This window comes from Dendrobates tinctorius, unplaced genomic scaffold (genome assembly GCF_039654945.1).
Source record: "Dendrobates tinctorius isolate UK_male_01 unplaced genomic scaffold, ASM3965494v1 ptg000126l, whole genome shotgun sequence".
In the NCBI taxonomy this organism is placed as follows: Eukaryota; Metazoa; Chordata; class Amphibia; order Anura; family Dendrobatidae; genus Dendrobates; species Dendrobates tinctorius.
The window spans coordinates 21,970,226-21,983,100 of NW_027361794.1; the positions used below are offsets into that span (position 1 = coordinate 21,970,226).

Below are 12,875 nucleotides of genomic sequence, written 5' to 3' on the forward strand. Positions count from 1 at the left end.
CCCGCTGCTACCGCACTGGACTGTCCCCGGGTGGCGCTGACCTACACATTTACTTTGACCGAGCGGTTGAGCACCACCGGCCCAGAGAAGTTACCGGAGGACCCGGGAGTGGAAGCAGAGCTCCCGCCTGGACCAGGCGCGGCTGTGCCGGTCCCCATAGAGACCACTGTGGATCCAGAACCCGCAACTGCTCCATCATCTGCATCGAGGTCGCACCGCCGGGAGACCTCAGGTATGTCCAGTGCCCCTTCACCTGAGCAGACCTGGGGTTGCACCACCATTGCAGCGGCTGGCCAGGTCGTCCTAGATCTGGTCTGGGACCGGGATACCAGCCCCAAGAGGGGCTGGGTCCTGGCTGAGGATAGCTATGAGAGATGGGTGGGTCTGCCTAACCACATACCTCACATCTGGGTGTGGTTACAGCCTATATAATGGAGGCTGTTGTTTGGCACATGGTCTGTGTGTTGGGAGGGTGAAGGCCTCCTGTGTTTTTGGCTCCAGACCGAGCCTGAAGTACTGGACATTATCCCATCCTTTGTGCCCACAGGCTTGGCGGAGCAGAGCCCTGCTATGGACAGGCAAAGCAAAGTATAAATGATCAAAAGGCTGTTTATTTTCTGTTTGTGTTTTGGGGTTTATGAACAAGTACAATTGCTGGTGACATACAGCAGAAAATGCAGCTTTTCTATACAACACTGCAGTCGTACCTAATATACAACAAGAAAAAGAAACTCCACAGACTTCGACTGAAAACAGGATTACATTTCAGCACCAGTCAAGACCCTCCTAAACACTACAGCATGGGGCAAAACCACCAGAAGGACACAGGTACAGTCAGCTGTGTTATTAATCTGTCATCTTGCAAACCCACTAATCTAGAACTCAATGTACTTTCCAGAGGTCTCACATTCTGTCCTACAAAACCTCTAGACAAAGCAGAACTTTGTAGTGACATGGAACAATACTTTAGGAGACTTAGACTGAAGGAGTTCTTCTCTGTCAAAGAGGACTTGCGGCTTCAGGGCAGCCAAACTCAAGTCAGACTAGAGAATAAGAAAAACTCTGACTGGACACCTCCCTCTGGCCGCAACACCATTTTGGACCAATATATTGACTCATTTAGACATTCAATGCAGTCCACGATATTGGATAAAAAAGCAAAGGAAACATCTAATATAAGTTTGCAGGAGAAAAAGGCGATTCACGGCCTTAAGAACAACAGGGAGATCACTATTAAGCCTGCGGATAAAGGTGGTGCCATAGTTCTCCTTAATACAACCGACTACATCAAAGAGGCACACAGACAACTGATGGATATACAGTACTACACCAAACTGGATGATGACCCAACTCCAAAATAACTGAGGGAGTTGAAAAGAGTCATCAAAGGTCTATGTACAGACCCCATAAACCTTCTGGACTTAATACTCGAGAATCCATGGATGGGAACTTTTTATGTTTCCCAAGATTCATAAGCCAGGCAACCAAGGGAGGCCAATAATTTCAGGGGTGGGAACACTCGCTGAAAAATTCTCAGGGTGGATTGAAAACATCCTCAAGCCGCTGGTAAAGAAGACAGCCAGCTATATACAGGACACTACAGACCTGCTTAATAAGCTATCCACGATAGGTCCCCTCCCCGACAGCACCATCTTAGCCACCATGGACGTCGAATCCTTATATTCCAACATCCCACACGAAGATGGACTAGCCACCTGCCGAATGTTTCTTGAGGCCAATGGGATCCCCTCCAAGTCTGTAATAGCACTTACCAGCACTTACTGAGCCTGAACAAGAACTTCTAAATTTCCATGACAAATTCAACAAATTTCATCCAACCATAAACTTGACATTAGACCATTCAAAAACAAAAATCAACTTCCTAGACATCACCACAAAAAAACAAAATGGTTCATTCCAAACATCTGTATATCGGAAACCAATTGACCGTCCCACATACCTCAAATGGGACAGCTTCCATCCTAAACACATTAAGAAATCCATTGTCTACAGCCAGGCCCTCAGATATAACCGTATCTGTTCCAGTCCCAAGGACAGGGATGAACACCTAACCCAGCTTAAAATGTCATTTTTAAATCAAGGTTACCATCCCACCTCCATTGATGATCAGATCGTTAGGGCCACAAGGATCCCTAGAAGTCAAGTACAATACAGAAAAAAAGAGGAAAATCATCGTGTACCTCTGGTAGTGACCTACAACCCACAGCTTGAAATACTCAGAAAAATGGCTAAGAAACTTCACCATATCCTACACAAGGATGACCGGTTAAAAACACTATTCAAAGACCCCCCTTGCTATGTTACAGGCAACCTCCCAATCTAAGAAACATCATTATCCAAAGTTCAATGCCCTCAGATTCACCAAGAGGAACATATTCTTGCAATGGAAGAAGATGCAAAACCTGTATTCATATAGAGACCAAAGACAAAATCCAAATTCCCAACACACAGCAGGACTATAAGATCCCAGGGACATTCACATGTTCCTCTTCCAATGTGGTGTATTTAAATCTATGCAATATATGTCTTGTTGGTGGCCCAGTGGCGTAGCGTGGGGGGGCGGTCCGCCCCAGGCGGCACGTGTGTGGGGGCGGCGTGGCAGCAGCAGCAAGTCCTCTCCTCTGTGGCCTGTGGGAGAACAGCGCGGACTCCGTGGAGGCGCACAGTGCAGGCGCTTTCAAATTCTTCTACTACCTGGCTTGCTGGACTGGAGCCTCGGCTGCTGTCCACTCCTGAGCCGTTGCTGGGCGGCGGGCGCACTCAGAGACCCGTCCGCTCCTGGAGGAGGTGTTCGCGCTGAGCCGGTGACGCAGCAGGACTCAGAGCGGATCCCGGGACACAGGAGCCGGTGAGTGAGGGGGACGGCGGGAAGCGCTGCCGGGTTGCCCTTGATATCTGTGAGGGGAGGACGAGGGAAGACACGTGATCTGCCTGTCTGCCTGCGGTCTGCCACACACACCGCCCGGTCAACCCTGACAGCCTCAGGCCTTGAGTCCTGGAGTCTGACAATGCTGAAGTTGGTTTCTTATTCGGCAGTTTCTTATTCGGCTATTTTTTATTTTTTTCAGGTTTTTCAATAAAGACAAAAGTATATAATAAATATGCAATCATGTGTCCTTTTGTGAATACACTTAAAAACAGATAAAAAAAAAAATTAGAAGACTGGCACAAAAATGGGCATCAAAGTGGGCACTGAGGTATGGTATTGAAGGGGTTAAATGGCTTTGTGCCATTTATCTGACACCTGATTTACATACCTACTGATGCCCCACATCACGTTCATGTTAATCCAGCCTGGCACAAATGGGTTATGGGCATCAGACCTGGCATCAAAGTGGGCAATTTGCCCATTTTCACAGATTTGAATAAGTAACAGCTATTTTGAAGGGGTTAAATGGCTTTGGGCCACTGATCTAACACCTGAACTGGCATCAAAGTTCTGATGCCCAGAACCCATTTGTGCCAGGCTGGAGTGACATGAACTTCATGTGGGGCATCACTAGGTATGTATATCAGGTTACGATCAGTGGCCCAAAGCCATTTAACCCCTTAAATTTAGCTGTTACTTATTCACATGTGTGAAAATTGGTTCTCTGCCCACTTTGATGGCAGTTTTGATGCCCATAACCCATTTGTGCCAGGCTGGATTAACATGAACGTGATGTGTGGCATCACAAGGTATGTAAATCAGGTGTCAGATCAGTGGCACAAAGCCATTTAACCCCTTCAATACCATACCTCAGTGCCCACTTTGATGCCCATTTTTGTGCCAGCCTTCTAATTTTTTTTATCTGTTTTTAAGTGTATTCGCAAAAGGACACATGATTGCATATTATTATATACTTAGAATGTTTTATTTTTATTGAAAAACCTGAAAAAAAACAGAAAATAAAAAATAGCCGAATAAGAAACTGAACGAATAAGAAATCAACTTCAGCATCGTTGGAGATTGGCATCTTCTACTACTCCAGCTGTAATGTAGACTGTAGTCAGTGCTGGATCATAGAATCATAGAATCGTAGAGTTGGAAGGGACCTCCTGGGCCATCTGGTCCAACCCCCTGCTCAAAGCAGGATTCGCTAAATCATCCCAGTCAGATGTCTGTCCAGCCTCTGTTTGAAGACTTCCATTGAAGGAGAACTCACCACTTCTCGTGGCAGCCTGTTCCACTCATTGATCACTCTAACTGTCAAAAAGTTTTTTCTAATATCTAATCTGTGTCTCTTCCCATTCAGTTTCATCCCATTGCTTCTAGTCTTTCCTTGTGCAAATGAGAATAAAGTTGATCCTTCTACAATGTGACAGCCCTTTAGATATTTGTAGACAGCTATTAAGTCTCCTCTCAGTCTTCTCTTTTGCAAACTAAACATTCCCAAATCCTGCAACCTTTCCTCATAAGACAGGGTTTGCAGACCGGTCACCATTCTGGTCGCTCTTTTCTGAACTTGCTCCAGTTTGTTGATGTCTTTTTTAAAATGTGGTGCCCAAAACTGGACACAATATTCCAGATGAGGTCTGACCAAAGAGGAGTAGAGGGAAATAATGACTTCACGTGATCTAGACTGTATGCTTCTGTTAATACATCCTAGAATTGCATTTGCCTTTTTTGCTGCTGCATCACACTGTTGACTCATATTCAGTCTGTGATCTATTAGTATACCCAAGTCTTTTTCACATGTGCTGTCACATACAAACGCCTCCATCAAGAGCAGATATTAGCGTCCTAAAAAAATGCCACAACTTTTCAACTGCTCTGGCCTCAACCAGTCACGTACGTGGCGGCGGCACGCCTGTCATATTCGCCAGTCATGTAAGCCATCATATATGCCAGTCAAGTCATGTAAGCCAGTCATGTAAGCCAGTCATGTCATGTCATGTAAGCCAGTCATGTCATGTCATGTCATGTAAGCCAGTCATATACGCCAGTCATGTCATGTCATGTACGCCAGTCATGTCATGTACGCCAGTCATGTCATATACGCCAGTCATGTCATGTCATGTAAGCCAGTCATGTACGCCAGTCATGTCATATACGCCAGTCATGTCATGTCATGTAAGCCAGTCATGTACGCCAGTCATGTCATGTACGCCAGTCATATACGCCAGTCATGTCATGTCATGTAAGCCAGTCATGTACGCCAGTCATGTCATGTAAGCCAGTCATGTACGCCAGTCATGTCATGTACGCCAGTCATGTCATGTACGCCAGTCATGTCATGTACGCCAGTCATGTACGACAATCATGTATGCCAGAAGTACGCCAGTCATGTGGGCCCATCATGAAAGACAGTCATGAAAGACAGACATGTATGCCAGTCATTTATGCCAGTCATGTATACGAATCATTTATGTCAGTCTTGTAAGCCAGTCATGTACACAAGTCATGGAGGGCACCAGTGAGCCTTATATAGAAGCTATATACACGTGTATACACCTGGAAGCCACCTATCGAAACTATATACAAGCATACACCCCTGGGAACACCTATATATGCTATATACCCCTATATACTCACCTGGGAGCCACCTATAGAAGCTATATACACACCTGGCAGTAGTCTACAAAAGCTATATACCCGTATACACACTTGGGATTCAGCTATAGCAACGACCAAAGGGGCGGCAAATTTTTCGACCGCCCCGGGCGCCACAAACAGTTGCTACGCCACTGGGGTGGCCTCTCTATGTTGGAGAAACAGGACAGAGACTGAGAGCAAGGATGAGGTCTCATCGTCATACAATTACAGACAAAAAAACCCATTTACCTGTGGCTAACATTTCTGTCATCCAGGACACAACATAGGCAATATGAAAGTTGTCATTTTAAAAGCAATTTTAAATCACAGACACATCGGAGAGTGTGGGAGCACAAATTCATTACAATCTTTGGTTCTATTCACACAGGACTCAATTTGTCAGAAGGTTTTATGATCCATTACCATATCTGAGCTATCTCCTCCAAGTAGCCCTTTGATCTCACAGAACTTTTCACACTACCTATCTAATCTTACCTAATTAAGGATTCTCTCTCCAAGCTCATTGTTTGTTTATTGAAATGTTGTTCTTTAGGCTGAGTGCACACATACTTTTCTGCCCTGCAGATTTTTCCGCGCAGAATTGAAGAAATCTGCGGATTTCTTCCTTTTTTCTTGTGGTTTTCCCCTGCGGATTTCCCCCTGTGGATTTGGAGAACAGAGCAGATGGAAAACCGCACAAAAGAAGTGACATGCTGCTTATTTTGAACCACAAGAAAACCGCAGCGTCTGCACAGCGTTTCTGCGCGGTAAAATCCACTGTGGATCCTTAAGGATATCCAGCTATTGGATCCCTCTGATTCTCTTTCTGAGTCCCTTAAAATCTGCCTTTCTAAAACCTAACATTGAAGTCTGAGTCTTCACAGATCTTCCTCCTCTAGCTATCCAAAATTCATGGCGCAACCTCCTAGGGTCTCAACCACTATTACCTCCTCAACCATTTCCTCCCTGTTTATAAGGATTAGATCCAAGGTAGTAGATCCCCTTGTTTTCTCCCCTACCTGTAGGAAGATAAAGTTGTCGGCAAGAGAGGATAAGAACTTGCTTGACCTGTTAGTTTTGCCGAGAGAGATTCCCAACAAATGTCTGGATAGTTGAAATCTCCGATGACCACTATGTCATATTTTTTGGAGAACTTGACCATGTGATGCATAAAGAGTTCATCCATATCTTCAGCTTGCACAGGCGGCCTGTAGTAAATGCCTACAGTGGTGTCCGTTGAATTATTCTGTCTTTGTATTCTTACCCAAACAGTTTCCACACAACTCCCAGTCTCTGAAGCTTCAATCTCTGTGCAGATATACGCTTTTCTAACATACAGTGCGACACCTCCTCCTCGTTTATCAAGTCTGTTTCTAGCAAATAAGTTGTATCCTTCTAGCCTTGTATTGCAATCATGAAACTGCCAGGGGTTTTTGTAGCATCCGCACCTGTGCCGTCCCTGCAGTGTACAGCTATGTTCTGGAGCCCAAAAGGGGTTAATTTGGAAAAAAAAAAAAAGTTTCACTTGTTAAAAAATAATAAAATGTGTCTTCTGTGTTTTTTTTTTTTTATTTTTATTAATTTTTACAAGAATTGTTGGAGCCAATTTTCATTTGAAACATTTTATCTGTTTTGTTCTGGTGTATTTCGAATAATATAGGAAAGCCTAAGGCTGGTTTCACATTAGCGTTTTTTCACGCAGCGCATCGTGCGCTATCGGTCGCATGCGCCATGCACCTCTATGTTTAACATGGCGGGCGCGTGGTCTAGCGCTTGCACGCATTTGTCTGCATTATCGTGCGCATGCGCTTTTTCCAGGTGTGCGCCTAGACGCACTCGATGCAACCTGTTGTATTTTTGGGTCCGCCGAAAGGCGTAAAAAAAACACATGTGCACGGAATGCAACAAAATAACGCATTACTGTCTATGGGAATGCAGGCGTGCACATGGATATGCGTTCGTCTGCGTTTTCGTGTGCATGCGTTTTTGGCTTACAAATGTGTAGACACTGTTTTAAACCTTAGAGAATGAATGCGCATAAAAAAAGTAAACGCATGCAAAAACGCACGATGCGCTGCGCAAAAAAACACTAATGTGAAATTAACCTAAGGCCAGAAATAAATCCCATAAAACACTGTACATGGAGACTTTGGGATCAGATCATTTCTGTCCTTTGTGCTTGTGGAAACAAAAAAAAGCTTTTATAAAAGCCTCAATCTTCTGTGTGTGAATCAGAGCTGAGATCTAACGTGATAGAAGATTACAGTGCGGGGAAGACGGGAAACCTTCATATAGACGGCCGGTGGGGATGGAGGCAGTGACCGACTCTGGCCAAATATGTTTCTAGAGCCGTAGTAGGAGATGAAGATGTCGTCCTCATCATGAAGTAGTTATTTCTCCTGTCGCGTGTAATGAATATCTCCTGCAGTATTGCTAATGCCGATTCCAGTGTCGGTAAATGAGACGAGAATTAGCGTTATGGAAGGTGAGTCTATGAGGAACGTATTCAGCTGCCGACTCCGAGGGAGAAACTGCTTGTTGTCTGTGGCCTAAATATATAGGTTTTATTAGTAGATGTAAAGAAGAGAACTAAATACTGTAAAATAATAAATCTCCTCATATGTTTCCCTTATTATCTCTAGTAATTTTATTATTACACAGGATTCTTATGCTGTTACATCAGCTCATCTTCTCATTCAGATCTCTACAATATCGGATCCTCTCAGTGAAAATCTTCTACATAAGAAAATTTTTATGATTTATCCATCAAAGATGGATATGGACAGAGACAAGATGGCGGAGAGGATATTGCACCTCACCCTAGAGATCCTCTTCCAGCTTACTGGAGAGGTGAGAGATTCTGATGACATCACATTACATCATTCTTATCTATGGGAATAGCAGATGGACAGAACTGGAGAGGTGAGAACTCTGGAAATGTCTGTAGTGAGATTTATTAATGTGTCTCTCCATAACCAGGATTACACAGTAGTGAAGAAGACCTCTAGTGAGCGTTGTCAGGACCCTGTGTCTGAGGGATGGGGAAGACCCCTGAGCCCAATGATGGGGCCTCCACCTCACCCCCAGATGCATGAGGACATCAATGATCAGAAGATCCTAGAACTCACCTACAAGATGATTGAGCTGCTGACTGGAGAGGTGACACTGGTGGGAATGCTGGGACATTATACAGTAACACTGTGAAGGGATCAGGGGGATGACGGTATCTTTGTATGTGTCAGGTTCCTATAAGGTGTCAGGATGTTGCTGTCTATTTCTCCATGGAGGAGTGGGAGTATTTAGAAGGTCACAGAGATCTGTACAAGAACGTCATGATGGAGGTTCCCCAGCCCCTCACATCACCAGGTAATAGACAGGACTAAATACACACGGCCTATAATTATCTGAATGTAAAGAATGAATTCAGTTTCTGTATGTGTTTTCTACAGATCTATCCAGTAAGATGAAAACACCAGAGAGATGTCCCCATCCTCTTCTTCCACAGGACTGTAAACAAGAAGATCTCCATGATCCTCAGGATCATCAGGTAAATGGAGAGAAGGTGTCATGAGATCTCCCCTATGATGTGTAGACATCTGTGAAGATCTTGTGCTCAGTCTTGTTTTATCCACAAGTATTATATGTTTTATACTTGTGTAATGAGAATGTGAGAATGGTGGAGATGGCAGGATAAGAGCCGATTATAGATGTGACTTCTCCATCTGTCTGTGACTTTCACATTAGTTGTTTCAGGGTGAAGATCTACCCCATATTAATCTGTTCGCACAGTACTGCCTTCCCCCATTTTCTAATGTTCCCATAGTACTGCCCCCTGGACATTATCCCATCCTATGTTCCCACAGGCTTGGCGGAGCACAGCCCTGCTATGAACATTTATACTTTGCTTTGCATAATCTAAAGGCTGTTTATTTTCTGTTTGTGTTTTTGGGGTTTATGATGCAATAAACCTACATGAACGTTTAATGGAACGTGCCTCCTGTTGTCCTCCCAACACACCTGAGCGAGTACAACCCCTACTATATATATATATATATATATATATATATATATTCAAACAATGTAAAAAACATATAGCCAGCTCACCATAAAGGAGTTCCTCTTAATACAATAGTTGGTGTTCACCTTGTATTCTGCACGGATCCAGGCAGGGAGTATGCCCCAACAAATAGGAATAAGAGAGAATTGGGATCCAGCAAAAAGATGAAAGTTCACCAGAATTATAAAATCTTCTTCTTTATTTATCCATTAAATCATATAAAAAAACGTATGAGGAACTCCAAACAATTGGTAACATTCCAGCAAGGGACTACATGTTTCAGCACTATGTGCCTTCCTCACGGTCCTATTTGAACTGAGCTCCAACACTAGCAATATATCCTCCTTTGTGGAACATATTCAAATGACCCTTAATTAAAAGCAGTGAAACAAACCAGTTAAAAACACCTGAGTAAATGGTTGAAACTCAGTTCAAAAATATTGCTAGAAAAATACATGTATTGAACATGTTTTATACATAGACCAATGATATAAACATTAAGTAATAAATCAACAGTGATATGGAATAACTGCCGCAAAAATGAAAAAAAAAATTTTTTTTATATAAACATATATGAAAAAACACATCATGAAATAGGCGCGATCTAAGTTTCAGAGACAATCACAAATATGACTCTCAAAGGAATAATATATTGGAGTAGGTTTAAGATAGAGATATAATCTTTAGAAACTAATGTAAGCACTGTATAAAAAAAAAAAAATATATATATATATATTTTTTAATGTTTGCTTACTTAATATTGTGTAATAAGATCCATTCTACTGTTCAATCCGTCAGGAACTCTAGTCTCTAATAAAAAGATCCACCTACTTTCTCTAGAGAGGATTTTACTTTTATAATCACCACCCCTATGTGGTTTTGTAACCACCTCTATTCCCCTAAAGGAGAAGCTTTTTAGATCTCCTTTATGCACATTAGCAAAGTGTTTAGAAACCGCAGAGGCTCCTGCAATAGGCATATTAACCGAATCCGACAAATGTTTTCGCATACGCTGTTTCAATGAATTAGTGGTGCAACCCGCATATTGAAGTCCACAAATATTGCAATCAATAAGATATATTACATTTTCTGTATTACAATTAATAAAAGAAAAAAACTCAAAGTTTTTTCCATTTTTTATAGAAGAAAATGTTTTCGTTTTAACAATATATTTGCAACACTTACAAATTTTTGCACCACAACCATAACAGCCTACAATTTTCATCCAATTTTGTTTCAATTTTTTGTCTGGATCAGTAAATAAACTTGCCGTCAACATAGAACCTATAGTAGGAGCTCTCCTCGCAACAAATTTAATTGAATATTTTTTTAATATTTCTTTCAATTCACCACTTTGTTCTAAAATGGGTAAATGTTTTTTAATAATGGAAACTATTTCTTGATACTGTGGACTAAATTTAGTGCTGAAAACTATACCCAAGTCATTGTTATATTCTTTAATATTTTTATATTCCAACAAATCCTGTCTATTTAAATTGTCTACTATGCCTCTCGCTCTTTTTAGAGACCAATTTGGGTAACCCCTGGATTTTAATCTTTTTGCCAAAAATTCAGATTCTTTCATATAGGTATCTTTTTCTGTACTGTTTCTTTTTGTTCGAATCAGTTCACCTGTGGGTATATTCCGAATTACATGGTTGGCATGACATGAATTTGCCATCAATATACTATTCACAGCTGTAGATTTGCGATAAGGTTCCACCAACACTTTTTTCCGATTTGAATCTATTTTCAAGGTCAAATCAAGAAAATTAATTGACAGCTCATTCATGTGACATGTAAATTTGAGATTGAAACTATTGTTATTTAAATATGAAAAAAAGGAAGATGCTAAATCCTTGTTCCCCTCCACACAAAAAACAAATCATCAATGAAGCGTCCCAACCAAAAAATGTCATGTCTGAATGGATTGTTAAAATGAAAAATATACCTCTCCTCCCATACTGACATAGTTAAATTTGCTAAAGACGGTGACAATTTGGCCCCCATGCTCACTCCCTGTATCTGCAAATAATATTTCTCATCAAAAACAAAATAATTATGAGTGAGCAAAAAATTAGTTGCAAGCAATAAAAAATGTTGAATTTCAAATGTATACTCACTGTATTTAGATAGGTAATATCTGAGGCTCTCCAATGCAACAGAATGTGGAATTGATGGATATAATCCAATAACATCACATGAAAGCCACAGAAAATCATTCCCCCATTCTATTTTTTCTACCATGTTAATAGCTGCTTTGCTATCTCTCAAGTGACTAGGAGTTAAAGCCACCAGGGGTTGTAGATAATGATCCACCCACTCTCCAAGGCGTTCACTAAAAGACCCTATCCCTGAAACGATAGGTCTTAGTGGGGGAGGAAAAATTTCTTTGTGCACCTTGGGGAGTGAGTGGTAAATGGGTATAATGGGATGGTCACAATACAAAGCTTCACTCAATTTCTCTGAAATAGCTCCTGTAAATACACCTTCCTGCAAAATTTTTTTCATTTCCTTATTAAAAGGGAGAGTGGGATTTTCATTTAATTCCCTGTACACACTGGAGTTTCCCAATGCGGTTAAATTAAGTTTCTTATATAAACCCACATCCAGAATGGTAATTGATCCACCCTTATCCGACTGGACAATTTTTAGATCTTTATTCTTACTCAATTCCTGAAGAGCTTTATGCTCATGAAATGTCAGATTATGATGGGTCAGTTCCACTCTGTTATTTAATTCCACCAAATCCCTTTCCACCGCTTCTTGAAAAACATCCAGCATCGGAGGTCTAGATTTAAGTGGGTAAAATTTTGTATTTTTTACATGAAAAGAATCATTTAAATTAATCTGGTATTCTTTGGAGCTTTCAGATTCTAGTTGTCTCAAATTGTACAAACCCACCTGTTCCTCAAATGTAAGTAACCTTTCAACATCCCTATTTTCTACAGAACAAAAATTGTCAGTACCAATATTATCCCCAAAATGACATTTTAAGGTTAAACTACGTGCTAGACGATTAACATACATCACTGTGTCATATACATTGAATTTACATGCCGGGGAAAAACCAAGTCCTTTTGACAAAAGTGAAAGTTGCGGTGCTGAAAGTATATAACTGGAAAGGTTGTAGACTGGTACAGTTACTTCTTCCGTTTCCAGAGTTTGTCCTGATAAGCCTGTTCTCTTATGGCATCTTCCTCCTCTCCTTCTAATCCGTTTTTTGGTTTAGCTCCCTCTTTGTTGTAATTTCTTTGGTAAGATTTTTTTCTTCTTTCCATA

The 12,875-nt window shown here is 41.5% G+C and overlaps 1 protein-coding gene across 5 annotated transcripts in view; it reads left to right on the forward strand.

Annotated features, from left to right (window-relative positions):
* LOC141047089 (uncharacterized) overlaps positions 1–12,875 on the forward strand; it is a 559,273-nt gene that overhangs the window by 514,668 nt on the left and 31,730 nt on the right. For 2 of the 5 annotated variants that reach the window (XM_073542050.1, XM_073542051.1), the window contains exons 2-5: positions 8,237–8,386; positions 8,516–8,695; positions 8,779–8,902; positions 8,986–9,083. The exons of the other annotated variants lie outside the window; for them this stretch is intronic. In XM_073542050.1, the coding sequence (XP_073398151.1) occupies positions 8,291–8,386; positions 8,516–8,695; positions 8,779–8,902; positions 8,986–9,083 (498 nt within the window). In that variant the 5' untranslated portion in view covers positions 8,237–8,290. The remainder of the gene's footprint in view (positions 1–8,236; positions 8,387–8,515; positions 8,696–8,778; positions 8,903–8,985; positions 9,084–12,875) is intronic. 5 annotated transcript variants of the gene reach the window in all.